The following is a 21,706-nucleotide window of genomic DNA, read 5'->3' on the forward strand; positions in this document are numbered from 1 at the left end:
AAGAGATAGGAGTAGATATGGTGAAGTGAAATAAATGTAAATGTTTTTAACCTTTCTCTGTTAAATGCAGAGAACTTACAGTGTCAGTTCATACTGTTTTGTATGCTTGACATCTAAAATCTAAAAACTCTGTTTTGAAGGTAAAGGGCAATTGTGCATGCAATGAATTACAAAAACTGGCACCAAGGCAGTCTGCAAAAAGTGACTAATTGCATTTTTTTAAGTGTGTGGCATGTGAAGTTAACAGAGGAACAAATCCACAGAAGGGCCAGAGATGAGCCTATATAGCTGTGACACATTAAGTGCAAATATGTGAAAAGGGAGAAGTAAATCATACACTCCCAAGGCACTGTCTTTTAAAGCAACTGTTTCAGCTCTATACTGAAGCAAACACACTGTGCCAAGTATCACAGCTTACTTTGCACCGTATCTACTCATTCCTGCCTTCCAGACAAACTGAAAGAGGTCTCCGCTGTACAGAGCATGGTTTCCCTAATTATCGGACACGGCCCTGCACTGACACCACAGCCAGGAGGCCTTAAGCAACACCTAGCTCATACATACCAAGTCAGCACCCACAAAAAATACTGTGATAGTCAAATAATACTGAATCATGCATCATTATTCAGTGAAAACCGCCTTGTCTGCCTGTTTTTCCTTTATGCAGCATAAAGATCCAGCTGTCTTATCTGGTCAGTTCACACAGCAACACAAACCCACAATAAATCAGCCATCTCAGGGATAAATTTTTGACAAAGGAAAAAGTAAAATTCCAGCTCAGGATGACGCTTGTTCAGTTTGGCAGAAAACAAAAATGGCAAATTATATCTGAGGTGGAAAAATACAGTAAATACTATAAGAAAAAATATCATTTCTAATGCTCGCCAGAGATGTCCTCTCCTTCAACATGAGCTTGGTGGGGAGGAGCAGGCACTGGATTTTGCAGGAGGTGGAAAAGGTTTCTGTCATGAACTTGGCCAAGTGGCTTTAGGAGCTTCCTGCAGTGCTCTGCCAGGGATATGGGATCAACCATCTGAGTTGTAAACTTAACTTATGTTGTCTTTTTCTTTTTCTCTTCTTTTTCTTTTCTTTTCTTTTTCTTTTCTCTTCTTTTCTTTTCTTTTCTCTTCTTTTCTGTTTCTCTCCTCTCCTCTCCTCTCCTCTCCTCTCCTCTCCTCTCCTCTCCTCTCCTCTCCTCTCCTCTCCTCTCCTCTCCTCTCCTCTCCTCTCCTCTCCTCTCCTTTATTAAAAGTCTGTAAACTGTTTGCTGAGCTGCATTCCCTGCATGTCTGTTTCTAAAGTTTCTTACCAACTTAGAAGAGTAATTCACCTTTCTCATTTGTTCCCCATAAAACTACATTTTTACCCTCCTGGCCAAGATTTGCTCTTTACTTCCTTGATCTTAATCAGAAATATTATAGACAGGCAACAAACAGATGGAAAAAATAAGTTTGTGAAAACACAAAAGTGTATTACATTGAAATATTGCATTCTTGCACTGTAAGTATTGCCAATGGCCTTGCCAGACATATCTGAATGAAAGCAGCGAGCTTAGGAGAAAGCAACATGAATTCTTGAATTGTAGACTTTACTTGACATTGCAGTGCCACTTTGAGTAACAGTTCCCTGGTTCTCAGTGTTCATATATCCAAAAAGAAGATAACAATGTGTACCTGTTCCTACAGGCAGCAGATACATCTATCTGTCCAAGTATGTGGATATCACTGTGAGTAATGTCTCGACACACATTTACAAGGTATTTAAAATATGTAAATATCTTTCAATGCTGTTTATGATGTTTGCAAGTTCAATAATTTCTCTGCCTCTGAAATGTTCTCCCCTCCACACTGGCCAATTAAATTTTGTAAAAAATAAGCTTTTGTAAAGCCTACAGTCAGTAGCAAAAAATATACATAATAATAATAATAATAATAATAATAAAATTCAAAGAAAAACAAATTAACAAGTGCTATTACTGTAGGGATCCCAGTTCTGTTAATGCACTGACACTGCCTGGAAACTCATTGTGAACAGTCTTGCAATTTCACTGACAAAGCTGAGAAATAAGAAAAGACAAAGAGTGCACAAAGCAACTAGCACGTAAGTATTTTAAATAATAACATGCAGCCTTTTAAAATGCTCTTTCTCAACAATAAATGTGAAATCTTTTTGTTTAACTCCTTTTTTTTTTTTTCAGTTGTGATCCAGCAGGATTGTAAGCTCCAGAAAAGGGCAGTACACATGAAAGTGTAAGCAGGTTTGCAGTTATCCATCGTACTCGTGCATGTATTTTAAAGTCAGCCCTCTTTTCTGCTCTTCTCTTGGCACAGAAGAAATCACTAAAATACATTTTCTCCCCTACTTAATGGAAGTAGGATTCCACTGACTCATCTGCTTCAAGTTAAACATATGTATATACATGCATTGGCAGGATTTTGAACTAACCATCCTAAGACTATATTGCATGTAAAGCTTGAATTCTAACAAAAAGGTTTCGGTAGCTTTGGTTCAGGCTGAGAAACAGATATTTGTATTCCTATCCATTTGGCCTGGAAACAGATTTTATTCAGCTCTCACCTGAAACTTCGTGAGACTTTCCTCTGCTATTTTCCCTTCTTTTGTCTGCATCCGTTTTCCTTTTTTGCTCTCCAAGACACGTAAAATTTTGTCACTAGGCAAACGGCTTTGAAAATCACAAAATTTTGGCCAAAATTTGAACAGCAGAGCAAAAATTGTCATCTGTGCAGAAAAAGAGAAAGTCAGCCTCAACTGTGCTAGGAAGTCAGAGTTCCCTGTAAAATAAAATGTAGTTTACCATGAGAATGAAATAACTATTTCTTTTTGAATACACAGCCTTGTTCCTCCTACGTACTATGTCCTGACATTTCAACCCAGCTTTGCTCGGCACATGCTTTTCATCAGTGTGTTTATTACTGGTGAGAAATCTTCCTAAAACACAGTTAAAAGGCACTTTCTTTTTTTTTTTTTTTTTGTTTAATATATTTCCCTAAACAATTGTTTGCATTAATGAAAACATCTATCATTTTTTTTACAAGTATTCTTGATAAAATATACACCAGTAGAATTTCTTTTGCACCACTGTACTGCTCAAGTATTTCAAATATTCAGTTCATTAGGGAGAGAGGTTTTTTCCTCCTTAAGAGAAAGGAAATACTTTTTTTGCCTCTGGAAAGACTCTTAAACCACATTACAGATCTATGAGCAAATCTTGGATAATTTTTAAATGATATAATCTCTCACAGGGTCTTTTTTGAACTAGAATAAGAAAAACAATTTTTACAGAGCAAACAGAGGGGCTCAGCGAATTCTGTTGCTGCGCGTACTGGGGCTCGCAGTTTTCATTTTATTTAGATCTTTAATTCTCATTCAGAAAGCTGGCTTCCAAGGAGTTGAGCAGCGTTTCACAGCTTCTAGCTCAAAGTACCTGAAAGTGACATTTGAGTCGCCATCATATTTGAGTCACAACTTTTTGGTCAAGTTCTTCCCTTGGTTTTATGCCTTCTTTTTGCTCTTTTTCTTTTTCTTTTTTTTTTTCTTTTACACAGACTGAAATGAGTTTTATTTCTCTGAGGATTTTACTTGCCCTTTTCTCTGACAAACCATAGTTCAATCAAAATACTTTGTGGACTTACACTTGAGTTTTAAATGTGTTGCTGGAAATGTTATAGGAAGAGCTAGCTTTCTCGTTTTTAGAAGATAGGTCGTAGAAGTTAGTGGCAAGGAATAAGAAAATAAGGAGTCTGCACTAAGGGTTCGTAAATTGCTGCTCAGTCCGATTAGTGCACAGATCTGAGACAGAAAATTGTCTGCAGACTTTCAGTAATAAAGGAAATATTCAGTAAGTTAAGCTTTGTGCTTTACTCACATCTGCATTTTTTTCATATTTCTGTGAACGAATACTCTAAATTGCTTCTCTGGTATTAACTAAATGATAAAGAACGAGTGGCTCAAAAAATGACCAAAGTTCATTCATACTGACAGAGTGCCTACACAGACCTGGATACCACCTTTGTAGGATCAGCTAGCTGACAAAAATTGTCCAGCTTGTGTAGCAGCAAATAACTGAATCCTGTCTGTCATATTCACCAGACAGATCTTCACTGAAGATGAGGACTCCAGTGTTCTACTTCATGTCCAGGCTTATATACAGAGTCAAAACAGTCACAGAAGCAATGAAGACTGTCCTTTAAATCAGCCACACAAACTCTAGCCGTATCTGTTACAGAGATTCTCCCAGCTTCTTACCTGTGCCTCTCTAAAAACGTAAGGTCCTAGTTCTTTCCTGTGCTCCAAAATCTTCTGTGCTTGTTCAGTTGGGATGTCAATCTGCAAAGCTGGGGGTATGGTGGAATTGATAAAGCGATCAATAATAGTTGTGATCTTATTCTGGACTGTGGCATCGTCACAGTGAGAATGGCACAAATCCTGAAAGACAAAAAACAGTACTTTCAGTCAACGAAGAGAGAGATGCAAGACCCTTTGCAGGGGCCCACTGATCAAAGAGTAGCAGTCATACAAAAATAATTACACAGACAGATTCCTTCAGTGTGTAGGATGAAATTCTTATAGCAAATGTGCATGGTCACAGCCTTAGTTAAAACATGAATGAGACTTCTGGTTTGCAAATGCAGATATACAGCAGTCATTGATTTTAGGTGATAGTCTCTGACTGCACGTTCTGATGGCCAGTGTATTTTTTATCCTGCTCTCAATCTGAGTATATTACAGGCAAATAGGAGACTTTGCTGAAAAGAAAATCACACCTACAGGTGTGAAATGCACTGGTTTTCACAATGAGCTTGCTATGAATAGCACTGCAATAGTAACTGGGAAAAAAAGAAGAAAAAAAAGACACACCAGCACTCTACAAACTCCAAAAACGCAGAGGAATTATTTAGAGGGGTACAAGATATTACAACCAGGAATGTTGGCACAAGGGAGGACAACTTCAGCTACAAGTAAAGCCTACCATTCATTGAAATCTTCTCATTTCCCCATTCTTTAAGATTTTCTAGTTTCCCAAAACATCAAGGTCTGAAATAATTCATGGCAGGATGGACAGAATACAAAACAAACCGGAACTTACAGAGGTAAGATCTTAAAGGGGCAATGGGGTTTTCTACCATTTTAATATGGTCCTATAATTTTGGTAAAGGCAAATTTAACTGTGTTTTCAAACTCTGATGATGCTACAACTGGACTTTGACAGGAGAGAAAAGTCATTCAGCTTCCTTGAAACCCTCTGAAACTCATACTTTCCATCAAGACATTTCTATAACAATAGATTATTTCATGTATCTAGTAAGGGCACAATGAGCACTCTGGAGAAAGTTCAGGAAGAGAGATCTCTAAATGAAGAATATGCATTTCGTTTTGGTAGAGAAGGCTGGCTATTTACTTTGTGCAGAAATGAAAAACAGGGCTTTTAACCAGAAATGTGGCATGTGGAAGAGCTGGTTTGTTTTATTATGGATACTTCTTAGTTTTATGAAGGAAAAAAGAATGATAACAGCTACAACAAAGAAAATACAGCAATATAAAAACATATTGAGTATATCCTAAGAATATATTATGGCTTTCTTTGCTCATCTAGCATAGCAGAAAAAGCAGAGCGCAGTAGTAAGTGGGAAGAAAAACAAGCCATAAGATATGAAGAGAAATGAGACACGAACATAGAGGAACAGATGGAAATGATCCACAGAGTTATATTTCATCACATTTGTTTTTAAAAAAAAATGTATTTTTTGTTTGTCCCAGGATGTGCCGCCAGTCCATGGCTTACAAGGAGCAATGCAGGCTGCGGCTCCCCAAGGGAGTTCTATCTCAACTGATGGCATGATAGGGCTCAGACAACACAAGCATGCACTATGCAGAGCACTGCCCACATCTCTGGCAATATTCCTCCAGTTCAGCCTGACCCACAACACTCCTACTACTCCAGCCCTTTGTTTCTATAAAGAGCATCAACTGCCAACCGTGACAAATCGCATGCATGTAGAAATATGGTTAGATTGTACTTTTTCTTGATAAGAAGACAAATAAAATTAACAAAAAAGAAGGAGAAGGGGGAGGATATAAAACAATGAAGGCTTTCTTCAGAAAGCAAATCCACAAAAAAAAAGTTTAAACTACATTCCACATTTGCCGCAAGTTTCTCCATAGTCCAAGAATGAAGAGCAACAAATCTGAAAAAAACATCAGATATTCTGAGAATTCATGCCATCTACCTTCAGGTGCCTTAATGTCAAGCTCCTAGTCTAAGCTGAGATCCTGGTAACCAAGAGATAGCAGCACCTTCAGAGAGCATTTCAGCCTACAGTTCCTCAAACTGAGGTCAGAGCCGCTGTGAGGACAGGATAATCGCCCTCTGGAAGCAGAGAAGCTGTAGCTTCTAAAAGAGACCCCACATTCAAATGCCAGAACTAACCAGCAAAAATGCAGCCATGTGCCTGCAGCAGGATTCCCAAGTGCTACTGCAGCATCACCTGTGTTTACCTCCAAATTTCTGAGCACTTTAGCTAACCTCATGCTCCCAGACCACCCTGTTCAGGAGACAAGAGAGGCTCTGCAATATCCCAAAGGCAAAATAAAAGAGGAACAAGGGAAAGATCCGCGGTGCTCTTGAATTCAGTCCAGGGTGCTACTGAGAGGCTGCTGTGATTTAAAGTTTCACTCTAGAAGATTCTGATGGTGTGTTGCCTCACACTGCCACAATTGCACAATGAGGCATATATATATATGGGAGAGAGGAAAGCACTGCTGACTTTGGCCACCTCCTCGGCTGCAGTCAGATGCAACTGCACTGCGTGGAGTGCAAGGCAGCTGGCATTTGCATTTTACATGCAAGTTTTTGGTGTAGATACTATCTTTACAGTTGTACATTTGCTTGCATTCAAAATTTCTCTCTGATTGTTAAGGAACTACCAAACTCAGCAATAGTCTCTCTGTTTAACAATATTCAGCTGTAAAGAAAGAGTGAACATTTTAATGCTTTCATATTTTCTGGTTCTCAGAAGATGTATAACAAAATCAGGGCACTAGCTGGTTAACAGTATCCCCTAGGGGTTCAAGAGAATGTGAGAGTTTGAACAAGTAAAAGAAATACAGGCAAAATATATTCAAGTCATTAAAAAGCAATTACTCTGAAGGAACAAAACCAGTTGAACAGTGAATGAGGTTTTCCTATGAACAAGAAAATACTGAGAGATATTCTTGTTACAGTTTTCCAAATCAGTTTCCCCTAATTTGCAGTAACAGATGACATTTGCTTACAAACTGAATGGCAGTACCCTTGTGCCGCTTTACTACCGTACCTTATACTTCTGTACCTCTTGCCAAAAGAGCACTCCGTTCTCCAGTAGGTCTCCTTTCAGTGACACAAAGCGTTGAAACTGATTTGCTGTCACTGGATCCAACAGCGCTTTGCGGAAAGCAATTATTTCACTGGATGAAGAAACCCTCTTGTTGTCCACATGCTGTCAAAAGAAGAAATAAATGCACCAAATAAACTTTGTTTCAAAAAGCAATAACAAAGGCATTAGTTAGCTTAAAGTGTCTGATTCTTATCTTTGCACTGACCCTAACTTTCAGTAGTTTATGAGTTTATGACATGGATACAATAGAATTTGGCAAGGTTTCATTTCTTTCTTTTCGTTTCTTTTCTTTTTTCCAGTTTGGTTTGGGCAACATTTTTTGGAAAACGTGATGGAAGAGGAAATGACTGACAATGATTTAGACCATATGACTACATACTATAAAGTATGGAAACAGCTATTGTTATTGATTATGGCAACAGGCTACTTTTCTAGAGAACAGTTTGAGTTTTCTGCAAACAAACAACAAAGGAAAAGGAACAGACAAACCACATAGCTAGAAGTTGTTAAATGCTTCTGACAGGGATCTCACTAACAAAATGAGTTTTGAAAAGTGTTGCCATGATCACCAACAGAAGCTGGAGAGTCTACTCTCTGTGGAATAAAGCTACCAATAGTAAAATAGAATTTAAAGTCATCGAGACATTTTGAAAATCCTGCTGCTGCAAAGCAGAGAGCAAGTAGGCAGCCAGGAAAGGTTGGAGAAAGAAAGATGGCTTACGCAGGGACATTTTGTTTGAAATGAAGTTCAGGCTGGCCTGCCTTCCTGAACAAACAGTTCTAGTGCTGTCACTGAGGAGCAATCCAAACAGTCACCCTCTGTTATCAGATGGATGAACGAAAGTTATCTTCTAACAGTGGGACAAAACTCTCAAAGTCCTGGAGGGATGGAGTGCTGTTCAATGGTCTGGATGGGACAGAAACATTTTTAGTTGCAAACAGTCCTGGAAATCTAGTCTGATTCTAAGCCGAAAGTCATTCTACAGTTTTACTTAAAATCAAGGGTTATGCTCCATGTTCTGCCGCAGAGGTGCCAGGGATGGGCACCTACCCCTGCAGGACAATGTGTGGTGATTACCCAAAGAGTCCCTTGGTTAAAATAAAGTCAGCTCAGTTTGTAAGACGGCATCTTCTCAGATGTCCTCCACACCTCCACACATGTGACCAGGATCGGACAGCTTTTGGGAAAAATCATTTTTGGGGCATGTTCATAAAAGGAAGAACATAATGCTGCTCCCAGTTCTACACTAGTGTACAAGTACTGCTTAGCTTTTGGGTCAGCAACCTTAAAGCAGAATACAGAAAATAACTATCTTCCTGACAAACAGACAAAAAGAAAACTTAGTTAACAGAACCCACATGCACTTTGGATCTGTTCTGAGCTAAGGGTTTGTATGGATAATTGGTGACCGGGTCTCCAGTTTGATTTCAACACACAATAAAAGTTCAACTGAATAAATGTACGCAACTTGTATGTTGGCAATCACCAAGAGTTCTCTGCTCTTCAAGAGAAAACACTGGCAAACATCTGATGAAATGTATTATTACAAAGGTTTAAGATGTTTAAAATTGATATTATCTCAGTGCTGTAAGATTAAAATACAATTCTAAATGAAACAGATACTGTGAGATATGATTAAACCTGCCCACTCCACTGCATACTTCACATTCCCTTTTGTGTCTGCACATAATCCACTCGCAATAATAAATAAACTACCAGATGCTGGAACGAACAGCTTGTCCCAATAAGTCCACTGCATGCAAAATACAGATAAACGTGAATTGAAGGTACAATACCAGTTTAACGAGGGTTAAGAGTTATCTACAGTGCAGAACAAGGGACGTTTTTTTTCAAGTATGACCTCTCCAGACAGTAAAGAAATTTACCATGAACATCCAGAAGGGAGCTAAATTCATCACTAATGTGAGTAATAACCCTACTGTAGCCAATACAATCGTGTGCAAGGTCCAAAAAGAAAAGACAGTGAAACTGCAGACACAAGAGACATATAAACTTCACTTGCCTTCCATGTCCTAGTTGTCTTCTGTTTCTGTCTTAGGAGATCTTCAGTTTTGTCCCTTACCTATGGTTGAAGAAAAGATTGCCATTTCATTTTTTAAATCTTCTTGTTTGGTGATCAGCCCTCTAATGATTGAGACTGCAATGGAAGAATAGTTGAAATACCTTCATTTGGTTCTTGATGCGTGAAACTTATTGTGAACCCAAAACAAGAGCACCATCCTCTGTTAAGCTATAAATAAGCACACGTTCACTAAGACTGAGTCTCTAAGAAGTCAAGAGGCAACTGCAGTTAAATTGTGCTCTTCTACTGGTTTATCTTAGCCATAAAGCACTGAGGAACCACCCATGTTGTATTTCGGGTTCTAATATTAGGGTGTTTCTTAAATGAAATGTTTTTGCTCTTTTGGGCAGACATATCAAAAATAGAGACTTGATCCTGCAGCTTCTTTGCAGCAAAAAGTACACCTCAAATTAAGGGCAGATTTCCTGAATAAGGGCTACATAGCATGCCCACAGCGTTTGGTCACTGTGAAATATGAAGCCAAGTGGAGAATGTCATCTGGTTTCATTTCTTCTAAAATATGTTCTTCAAAGGACCTTTTCATCCTCTGAATTTGCAGTAAGAAAGAGAAAAGAGCAGTTAGACATAAATGGAGTTAGGGACAGACTAAAAGCAGATTAAAACTATGTATTTTCTGTAAACTGTTTATTAGAGTATAATTCAGTGTTTTCCAAACTGCAAGGGCTACTCTCCCTGCCAGCACAGTGCAGCAGGTGCAAGAAGAGGCATGAGTGAGCTTCCAGAACTAGAAGCAGCTTAGCTTTATCTCATGGTCTTATCAGGGAAACAGAATTCAAATGAAAAGGGCAGAAGTTAGGGAATTTTGCTTTAATATAACCATTATTAAAAGTACCATTTGTCTTATGAGAACCTTTACTTTCTGATTGCTCTGGATCTATTAAAAGGATCGAATACGATTCTGACAAACATCTAATAAAACTCTTGAAGATGATCATGGGTTTTATGAATCAATGCAGTGTGCATGTGCGTCCACGTGGTGGAACCGTCAAGTTTCCTTCTGCCCTGACTTGTCAGAGCTTTTGTGGCAGTGCAGAGAAAACAAGTCTTTTTGCAACTGTCACCTGCAGGATGATATTTCTGCACAGATCCCAGCCATAAAAGTCAGATGTTAGCTCTGGCCACTCCCCAATCTTTCTAATGAGCCAGTAGGAGTAAAAGGTTCCTCATTTGTTGTTTTCTGGCAACTTTTTAAAGTAACCAATGGGAAGCAAGACCTGTGGTAGTTAACCTCCTTTACTCAGCAGCATTTTGCAAAATCTAGAGTAATTTCTACAAGCACTGGAACTCCAGATGGGAAAATACGGACAGTGTATGAGAGAGCACACAGCATGGGAAGCCCACTCATTTGTTTGTGTTCTTTTCCTCTTGGTTAAATCCTTTACAAAGCAGCATTTATTCTATGTGCAAGTTGTCTATGTGCAAGCTTGGGTGGAATGGCTTATGGAGAGAGCAAAATTGCAGCAAAGATGAGCATTCTCCCCCAGCAGTCTAGCTGGCAGCAGAGCCAACACCAACTTCTTCAGGTTTAGGATCTAACTGCTGTGAACCAGACTAAGCCTTCAGAGGAATCCCCCTCACAATTAGCAATTGGAATGCTTCAACCTGTACACGTTAGGTGCTTTTTTCAATGTGATCTGAATGTGCATTACAGGCTGCTTTTCCTCTGAACCTTTTAATCCCAATAGTAAATTATGAGCCAAGCAATAAAACAATGCCTGCATGTGTTGCTATTGTTAAAAAAATTACCTTTGCTTGTCCTTCTGCCCCTTGTTGTTCATCTGCCAGGAACAATGGCAGCCATTGCTCTTCTAATCTCTTCTGGACCCAGTGCTGAATTTCAAGCAGAACCGCTGGAGGAAGCCGATCGTGAAGGATTTGTCCCCATCCTCCACCTGAATGCATTAGCTAAGCAATCCAAACACAATAACATATGACATAAACTTTTGTGTATACCAAAAGTCCTTTGTCTCTCTACATCCTTGATTTAGCAAAGCATGAGCTTAACTGTAAGCAAAGCATGCTTACCCAAGGCTCACATGTACTTTTCATAAAAGGGAGCAGATTATATTTGTCCCTACCTATAATAGAATACAGACTCTGGCAAAAAGTACCCCAGCTCGACCAAGTAAATTTCATAACTATCAAGATATTTCAGACTACCACAGCTCAGACTTGCCATCTGTGACTTTAGTGACATACCAAAATAGAAAGCTGGAACAAGCCACTCTGTCTGAAAGCCATTTTAACACTTTCTTTTGAGCTGTGCTGTGTGTGCCCTGGCTGTGGCCTCAAATGGTGGTTTAAAGAGAGATGTTCTATGGGGATCTGAGAGGAGAAACCTGAACAGGAAGCAAGGAACCTCCATAAGCAGAGTAGAACCAGACTAGCGCTGATCCAAAAATACAAGGTACAAGCCAAAAATGAAGAAAATATTTGAGGAGATAGCTTGGGGAAAAGCAAAAGTAATGCTGATTACAGACTCTGTTCTCAGTCCCACCAATAAGTGTTCTTAATGAACGGTTGTGTAACTGTTACCTGCTCTTGTTGCCCTCTGGTAGCTGGGCTGTTGGGTCCAAAGAAGTATTTTTTGTTCAGATACTTGTTTTTTATTTCCTTGGATTTTTCCTCCCTTTTTTCTTTATCCTTGTGGAGCATCTTTCTGAACTGTTCAATATCCAACCAGCACATGAGATCCATTCTACAAACAAATTTAAACAGAATGTTTATTTCAATATAGAGTTAATTTCATCAGCATTCTAGAGAGTTATTAGTTTAACCACAAACCACCAGAGTGCTAAGTCCTAAATACCAGGTTACATTGGACTGAAATTTTATGTCAGCTTTTCTTTGGTTGTATCATCTGGTGAGACCATAGCACATGCTGAACAGACAGACCAAAACACATCTTGGGGATCTCACTCAGGGTCCTTCTGAAGTACCACAGAAAGGAGAAAACTCCTCAGTTTGATGCTGCTAAATCCAGCAGGGACTGTGAACCAGAGACACAGAGCAGAACTCATGAAGAGAAGGCAAAAAGAAACACATGAATATTTGAATCAATACTGCAGGCTGTGAGCCACCAGGAGATGAGTCAAGATTGCCATCCTGCCTTTTCATAGCACTTTGTGACAGAGGAGCAGGGATGACAGCTAGGAACGGCTACCCAGGAATCATTTCCCTTCCTAAACCATGTGAGTGCTGGAGCTTGTGAGTTAGTCCATAAATCAAGCAGACAAAAACAATTTCTGGTAAATTTTAGTTCTAGGGCATTTTGTGGGCTGCCTTTTCATAAATTACTAACTTTACTCCTTATTTAATAATTTACAAGTGACAATCTCCATATGCAATTCTTGGACTTTACATTTTTCATAATCATTTGAGTACATACTGTCTATTTGAGTTTGTTTTAAGGGAACATGTATTGGTTTTATTCTTTAGAGGACAGGATAACTGACATATCAACAATTTCAGGTTAGTTCATGTGACTGCTTTCTGACAGTATCTTCTATCCAAAGTTTTGTGAGCATTTCAATGAGGACATTCATTATATTTGCAGCAGGAAATGTGAAACATTAAATTCAGACAAATCTGTTTCACTTTTCCTTTTATTTATTAACTGGCTTTTTTGAAGCATTAATTTTTGAGTAAAACTCTCAAAAGAATCCAAATAATTTAAGAACAGATATCTCCTTTTCAGAATTCCAGGCATAGGTTCTATTGAGATTGATATTCTTTCATCTGTTAGTTTGTCAAAAAGGAAATAAGTTCACCCAAAGGCAAGTGATCCAAGTTGCTGTGGTTTGTGAAATTGTTTCTTGTTTCTATCCATGCCAACTGACCAAATATATCCATCTCATTAAAAAATATATATATATATTTTTATAAAATAAAAATAAAATATAAATATATATATATATATATCCTCTTGACATGTATTAGCTTAAACTGCTTACAATGATGGCTTATCTAAGCATGCTCTACTATATACTTCCAACAGATCAGGAGCATGTGCATAATCAGTTGCTCTGGTAAAACTACCAAATAATGAGCCATGAAGCCAAAGTAAGACAAATTAGCCTGCAGTTGCATGAATGTTTCCTGCATGTTTAACGGAATATTAATTAAAGGAAATTGATTTTGTTTCTTAACAGAATCAGTGCTCAGGCACTGAGTAACCAATCTGTTCTTGCCAAAACTTCACTTACAATTGAGCCATGACAGACTCAAGCTGGTGGGTCTACAGCTATCTCTAAAACACTGCTTTCTGAGACTTTTTTACATTTTTTCTTCATTAGGAATTTTTACAAAAGACAATTTGTACATAAACCAAATATTTCCCTGGCTCTATCATTTTACAATTGTCCATGATTAATAGAGAGACAGGAACTCCCAGAGGTGATTCAGCATGTACATCAAGGACTCCACTGTAGCAATCACTAGTGATTGCTGCCATCTCCCCACGTAGAGAGGAAGTCTATGCTCATCGTCTCCAAAATGGAGTTTGCACATCTCAGAGGTACATGAGACAATCCGATCCACTAGGAGGGAGAAATGAAAAATCAGAACATCAGTAGTAAGTGCATGAAAAGATAAATATGCATATATTGGGTATGCATACTCCACTTTTTTTTTACTGCTAGTAGTGCACAATCAAAAATGTCTGGAGGCTGCTGGTCTAGACAACTTAGAAACTAAGAGTGACACCGTGCTTAACTGAACATGGACACCTATGCTATGAGCTTGTTACCTTGTTGTAGACAGTGAAGAAAAACAACTATATTTGTGAGTTATTAATTTTAGATCTTCCCTTCCGAATTAGAAAAATTGTCTCCAAAAAGAGGAATTTCTCTCTCCGACTAAAGAAGGAACCTATGATGGTGCACAAAAGTGGTGAGATGTGTCTCGTCCAGAGGAATCCTGTGTTAGATGAACATCTCTGTACACTGTTGAAAAGGTGGCCAATATCCAATTTAAAATCATGCTAGTACTTATTTATAAGTAATAAACAATATGCAAGGCATCAGCTAATGGGAAGTGAAAATTAAGGGACTTGCTAGCAGTTAGGGAGTACATTTGACTTTTCCTAAAACAGAGTAGAAATTAAAGAGGCTTGGGGGAAAACAAACAAACAAACAAACAAACAAAAAGAAAGAAAGCAGCAGACTCACATATACTTCTGATAGAACTTCTGTTCAGAGACTCGTTCTTAAATAAGTGGTCTATTTTCTAAAGCTTTCTACAAGCTCTATCTCCTAGCAGCTGGTGCTTAATTCTGTTTGGATCAGTGCAAACAGAAAACTGCAGTTGCTCTCACACTATAAGAACAACATGGTCACATTCTAGTTGTATATATATATGTATTTGTAACATTATGCCTTATTCTGTAAATATACTGAATTGAATCTGTAAAAAAAACAATCAGTTTTTAGTCATTATTGGTTAATTGCTGTGCTCAGGATTTTGCCAGAGCATAAACTGAAAGTAAAACCAGATTGCAGATGTGCTATGATAGAAGGATTTTTACCTTCAAAAAAGTTAAGATAATTCAGTTGTCAGACAATGTGCATGAGTATTTCATAAATATGCAAACGTTTTAAAAAAAAAAGATTAAAATCCATGAATATTTAGACAGTCAAGATCCTCAATGAAGATTTCTTCTGAACTTAAAAACAAGTAAATTAGTCACATAATGAAGAAACATACCCAGCAGAATGCTCGTTAAGAAAAACCCAGAACTGTTCTAACTTCGGTTTGTTGTGGATCAGGTCGTACAAATTGGAGCCTGTCAGTTTTTTGGAAGCTTGATGCAAGTGCTGAGCTTCTTTCAGAACATCAGGGAAGGATGGCAGATCAGTGTCAGCAACAGTACTCTGAGGAAAGAAATTATTTCACTTACATAACTACTTTTTCATCTATATTTTGCCCAGTCTAATAATCCTGTATTAGATAACTTCTAACAGCTGTATGATCACTAAGAAAATAAATTGATTTAAAGCTCCAGCTCTTAATCAGCTTTATTTTTATGTTTGCTTTAAACATATTAATGTGTGCAGGTTCCATAATCAAATAAACCAATACATATCTGTAATTTACTTGAAATCAATACATTCAAGCTCAAGGGCCCAAAATACACTCCACTATTGGAGACTGTCCCATTGAGTCCAATCATACGATAGTGTGATGCTGATGTACCTAGCAGAAGAACGAAATTTGTAATTAACACAGTGGTTATCAATCATTTCCCAGCACATGGATGGCAAAATTCAGACTACTTGTTTCTCCAAACTGGCATGTAGGCAATCTTTCATTGCTGATACTTCAAGTGTTAACCCTCTGTGATAGAAAATGAGTTTGTTTTTGTTAGTAGGTACTTGTCTTACCTCATTCTTCTTGGAAACACTTTCTTGATGCAAAGCCTGGAGTTTTCTAAAGTACACAGAGTCCAGCTGTCGAGTTTCTTCCACCAACTCCACCTAATAAAAATAATATCTTATGTCATCCCTACAGTACACATTATAGAAAGATGGAGAACTGGACAGGCAATTTGCCAGTGACAGTGGATAGAAAAGAAAATGTTTGCCAATAATGAGGTGAATGTTTAGGAGACCCTAAAAGTCACATCCTTGTGACAAACAAAAGATCTGGTGGAACAAAATTTTCAGATCTAAGCAGATTTCTACATAACACTACAAAATAACCCAATTGTATCTTTAAGATAAGAACTTCAAATTAAAAAACATGCTGAATTGCACTGTGTAAAGCAAGCCAGACCCACCTGACTGTCTTTACCAGCAAACTGCATTTCAAAGTGTCACTGAGAAGCAGAAAGACAGACTTTAAAACAATCACCCTCAGTGGTAAATGACAAAAAGATAGAGTCTCACATGGTTCCAGAAGTGGAAATTAGAGACAGAGATGACATCTTATGATAATATCTAAACAATTAAGGTGAAAGCTTTCAGAGTCTCAGTCCCTTCATTTTGATAATGGCTAGTGCCTTAAAACAATAAACTGTGCATGATTGGAACACATTAAGTGTTGGCATTTTTCAAATTAACTGGAAGCATTATATGTATAACTACAGCAGTTCTCCATATTACTTGCAAACAACCAGTAACAGTGTAAAGAATAGTTTGGTGACCCTCTCCACTGACTAAACCACTCAAGTGCAATTTTAGGATACTTACTAAAATTTAGACAGTGAGTTAAATTGATTAGCATTCCCATCACAAAGATTAAAAAACTTATTGTGGTCTCATTGTACAAGAATTTATGTGTGTGAGAGAGAAGAGTTTTTAGATTGTGATTCATTACACTTTTATCTAAATGTGAATACCGCACTAGTCAACGTATTACCTGAATACCTTCAGGCTCAGTGTAATTCTATTCCATTGTTCTAAAGTGCTTTGGGGTATTCTTTTCCTTAAAAGAAAGGTAGTATGAAAGCAAATAGGAAAATAATTCAGAACATTTTTCACAAACTTTAAGCAGAGAACAGATAGAGGCAGCATGAGAGCCAATAGTAAAAAAAAGAACTCTCCTTTTTTCCTGTTTTTGTTTGCTGTTTGTTGTTTTTTTTTTTAAGATAAAAACGTAAATACATACTAACCATGTTCCAAATAAACAATTTTGAACTCACCTAATTCTTGATAAGATATCTTGTTTCATTATGGGCCAAATATATCCTGCCGTATGGGAGAACAAAGGAGGAGAGTAGAGCCAGGGACTGAACAAAATACAAAGCAGACCTTTTCTTTGTGTTTGGGAGTGAGCCTAATGCATCAGCCTGCACCCAGTACAAAGAGACTCTAGTGCCTCCTAGAACAGGTCGTTTTATGTCTGTGTACAATAACTCTTCACAAATGCATATATTGTGCACTCAGAAGGATTTGGTTCTGTTTTTTCATGTTCTGCTTAAGATGTTTGTGTTATTAGGGTATTTGCTAAGAAGTCTGCACATAACCGAACACTTGCAAAGCAGATCACCTAAATCAAAAGGGAAATAGATTCTCCCCTGGTTAACTCAAGAACACCTGACATATGCATTACAGTAACATAAAGTAAGAGTTTATTTTCAATTACTACTTTGGAGAAATTCTTCCATCACTAGAAGTAATGAAAATGCTGTATTCAGAGTGTTCTCGATAGCAAAGTCCTTTCTGTACCCAAGTGGTGTATCCTAATTACTCTGCTAAGCCAATGCCTTGTCTCAGTGAGGAACTGGCACTAGATACTAGACCACTAATAACGGTAATACATACATATACTATACATTTATAAAAGATGTACAGTTTAATAATAATCTGATGGAAAGTAAACAAAATTTCAGATTAATGAAAGCACCAATTGATTACATAGCATTCTGCAGGCCATTAACAATTTTAGATGAAATACACATTCAAACAACTTCATGTTTCTTACGGGAATTAAGTTGTCACAGGATGAGATAAAATGGTCTTTTTCTGAATTAATTAGAAATTAGAAAATAAAAAATAAAGAAATATATAGCTTTCATACTGGGGTGTGGTTCATATACAGTCTCATAGGGATCTGTGCTGAAGTTATTTTTTAAAATATATTCAGAAAGTATCTTGTAAAGGAGGTGAGTGAGAAGACAATAAAATTTGCAAAATAATACCACAGAACAGAAAATGAAATTGACTGTGAAGAGCTACAGGATTTCAGGATATTTAGCATCTGAGTGATAAAGAGAAGCTGAATTCAATGACAATAAACATTAAGTCATTCAAATTACCTCCAAATTAGGGCTTTACATTAGCTGCTGTTACTTAGTAAGGAGATCTTGGAATCATTACAGGTGGCTATTAGCTTACATTTTGCACAAGCACTCAGAGTTCACTAAGAGTCAAAAGGCAATTAGAATGATAGAAACGATTAGGAAAAGAACAAAGAGCAAAACAGAAAACATCATTCTGCCACTGGATACTCCTTAGTGCATCAAGATCTTCAGCACTGCTGGTGTCTCATGAGAAGAATATAAAATAATTGATATATGTGGAATATATAAGAAAAGTATGAAACAACTTCTGTAAAGGAGGATGCTGAATAGCACAGATTGTTGAGTTTCACCAAGGGGTAATTGAAGTGGGATATGACAGAGACATAAAAGCATTAACAGCACTGAGAATATGACAAGATAACAGTTGTTCACTTTTCCTTAGGACTTACAGAACTAGGGAATCAGGTGAAATTATCAGGGGGGTGGGGTGGGAGGCAGGGAAGACTGAAAACAAACCAACATAAGCGTTTTTTCTTCTATTGCATGATTAAACCAATTGCTACAGTGAGGCTGAAGATTTATGGACCCAAGACACATTTATGTGAAGTCATGGGGCAAAAGACTCATCAAAGACCATTAAACACAAAAAAGGTAGACAAGACTTCTGCTTTATGCACCTTCTAGATGGCTAAGTGCTGAAGCTGGCCATACTGCTGTATGTTTTTTTAGTTCTTACACGCTATTCTTAAACATTAGTACTGGCCACCACCTAAGTGGATCTAGAAGGCTTTTCTCAAATTTGTATTTAGGTATTTATCTCAGTTCTACTATTTGTCCATACATGCAAGAATGACAATAGTTAGAAAAATAAATACACTCTACTATAAAACTATTTCTTATCAACAATAGTATCAAAGAAATGTTACACTTCCAGAGAGCAAAGAGCAATTTTGCTATAGCAAAATGCATTCCTTCCCACTCCAAAGAGTGTAGGGTCTATGAAGCCTGCACAGTCCTTTTGAAGGGCAGTCTGCTCTTCACAAGAAGCTCAGCCTACTCCATGTGGAAGGGAGTGGGTGATTGAAACATGTCATGATGCTTCACTCTTCCTGACTGTAAATGCAACAGATTAGTATGTGGGATTGAGAAAGGGTTGTTTATAAAGACTCGTAATATTCTTCCATGATGTCAGAATTTTTCACAGTGCCATACAAGTCAGTTACCTTTCCATAAGTGTACTTGTCTGCTTCCACCATCTTCATCCATGGTTCTAGTAGAAGGAGGAGGATATGTTCTTCTGCTGAGTCAAAAAGATCCTCAAAAGCTGGGTCCATTTTCTGATAAATCATGTTTTTCTTACTCTGATGAAGGCCGATGTCCATACTGGCAGATGGGGCAATGTATGTTGCATAAAGGAACTACAATGAAACAGAAGAAATCTGTTTCTAAGACAACTTCTATTCCAATAGTCACGATCTTAATGCATCTATGTCCCCAGCTGGCCTGCTGTATGTTCTGAATGTGCACCTGATTATACTCATCCTATACTATATTTTACCTGTGCTATTATTTTGTCCAAAATTCAGTTATTGCCATAACTGGCCTCCCAGTCATTTTCACTCAAACCTGTTTAAATGATTAGATCACAAAACAATTTTCAGTGTAATTTTGGACACATCTGACTAATTCTAAGCTAGATTCAGATACCCACAATAATTACAGCAACTGCATATCCTCTTGAAGTAGGAAGGTTTTTTTTACTATAATACTATACTTGAGTGCACTGAGTTATTTTGCAAAATATGTGCTGGGCCACTTTGTGAAAGAGAATTTCTTCTTCTGTTTTTACTAGGAATAGATGGGAAATTGTAATGTTAGGGTTTAATTAATGAAAAAAGTAATAAGATTTCATTATGTGCTGAGTTCCTCTTGCACATTTCTTTGACATTCCTGGGACTCCTTTGTGATACAGGATCTGTATCAGAAGATACCAATGTTGAACTGGTGCCTAAATTGTTACCAAAGTAAGGATTACAACAGGTGTTTTTAAAACAGGTATTTTTATGAAACACAGAATTTGCCATTCAATATGTAAAAGCAAAAAAAAGCTAAACCTGGAAAACATTTATTTTTCCCTAACTACACCTTCTTGAAGCACAGAGCCATTTTTTTCCCCCAGGGCTTCTTTTTTCAATAGGCAACTAAACCACATTCTTCTTTCCTTTTAAATGTTTCATAAATTGCTTTGAAAGCCAGATAAAAACATTTTCTTGCAGTAGTATCCTGAAATAATACATTTCTAAAACATTGTGACTCTGATTTCAGGTAAGAGACCAAGTGGAAAGAGATCCTTCCATAATAAAATTCATACAGGCTTTTTTTTTTTTCTCTTCTTCACTTTTTCAAAGTCTAATGAATTTTTAAACATCTGGTTGGCGGATGAGATGAGTAGCAAAAACCAGAATTACACTGAGGAGTCCATTCTCAGTATTTATTATCACACAATTTTGACAATGAAGAATCCAGGAAATTGTGTTTCCTTATGCTTCTAAATACAACTATAACTACCAGTATAAAGTAAAAAGGAGAAAATAGTACATCTACTCCATTTTCCAGCAGAAATAAAGCACTGTTGTGTTTAGATTTTTAGCACAGTGACTGGATATTTGAGTACATGAAATAATGACTTTTTACATCAACTTTTGATTTATTAGATTCCTTCATTCAAACAAAAACAGTATCATCAAACTACGCCTCCATTATTTTGTACCTCAACAACTTGAAACATACCCTCTAGCCTCTCAGGGCACCAGGCCATTGAGGAATACAGAGACAGAACCGCTGACATACTCCAATTAGAACTTGTATACTGTATATTCATTGTCTCTGCACGATTCCACTCTCCTTCTGTGTAGATATAAGCACTAAAAGCAAGTTATTATGGACCATTTCATCGGTGCAAAAAAGGCTTGCAGGTGTAAGGTAAGGCCAAAGAATTAAGACATTGCCAAGTACAGTATTAGCTGAACGATAAGACCACATCTATTCTAGCTTATGCCTTTCTTAGCAAATCTTGAAGTTAATTGAAATGTAACAGATGCAATATGAATTAGATTCATAGTGAGTTCAAACCTTGGAAGTCATTTTGAAGAATCCTAAAACTAAAAAGTTTCAGTTACATCATGTCCTAGTCTGTTCTTACAACATTTAACACATAAAACAGACAAATTAAAAAGAAACAGTCCGATGATATAAGGATGTGGTATCTTTAGAAATAGACTTTTTTAAGAAAGTCATTGGGGCTTCACTGCTCCATCTGTCATGACTTCAGTGGTCCACACAAGGGACCTGTAAATTGGTGAAAAGACATGAAATAGGTCCTTAACATGTTAGCACACATTTAACCTCACCTCATTCTTAAAATGGTTGGTCATTCTTAGCAAAGTATCACAGATAACAAAAAAGAA

The 21,706-nt window shown here is 37.4% G+C and overlaps 1 protein-coding gene across 1 annotated transcript in view; it reads right to left on the reverse strand.

Annotated features, from left to right (window-relative positions):
• Nucleotides 1–21,706, reverse strand: part of RGS22 (regulator of G protein signaling 22) — a 65,470-nt gene that overhangs the window by 10,741 nt on the left and 33,023 nt on the right. The window contains exons 15-23 of the mRNA XM_052704443.1: nt 19,463–19,657; nt 15,880–15,972; nt 15,203–15,369; nt 12,035–12,197; nt 11,246–11,404; nt 9,419–9,478; nt 7,335–7,496; nt 4,267–4,446; nt 2,578–2,739 (exon numbers count right to left, since the gene is read on the reverse strand). Coding sequence (XP_052560403.1) covers nt 2,578–2,739; nt 4,267–4,446; nt 7,335–7,496; nt 9,419–9,478; nt 11,246–11,404; nt 12,035–12,197; nt 15,203–15,369; nt 15,880–15,972; nt 19,463–19,657 — 1,341 coding nt within the window. The remainder of the gene's footprint in view (nt 1–2,577; nt 2,740–4,266; nt 4,447–7,334; nt 7,497–9,418; nt 9,479–11,245; nt 11,405–12,034; nt 12,198–15,202; nt 15,370–15,879; nt 15,973–19,462; nt 19,658–21,706) is intronic.

Source organism: Tympanuchus pallidicinctus, unplaced genomic scaffold (genome assembly GCF_026119805.1).
Source record: "Tympanuchus pallidicinctus isolate F22 unplaced genomic scaffold, pur_lepc_1.0 scaffold5, whole genome shotgun sequence".
In the NCBI taxonomy this organism is placed as follows: Eukaryota; Metazoa; Chordata; class Aves; order Galliformes; family Phasianidae; genus Tympanuchus; species Tympanuchus pallidicinctus.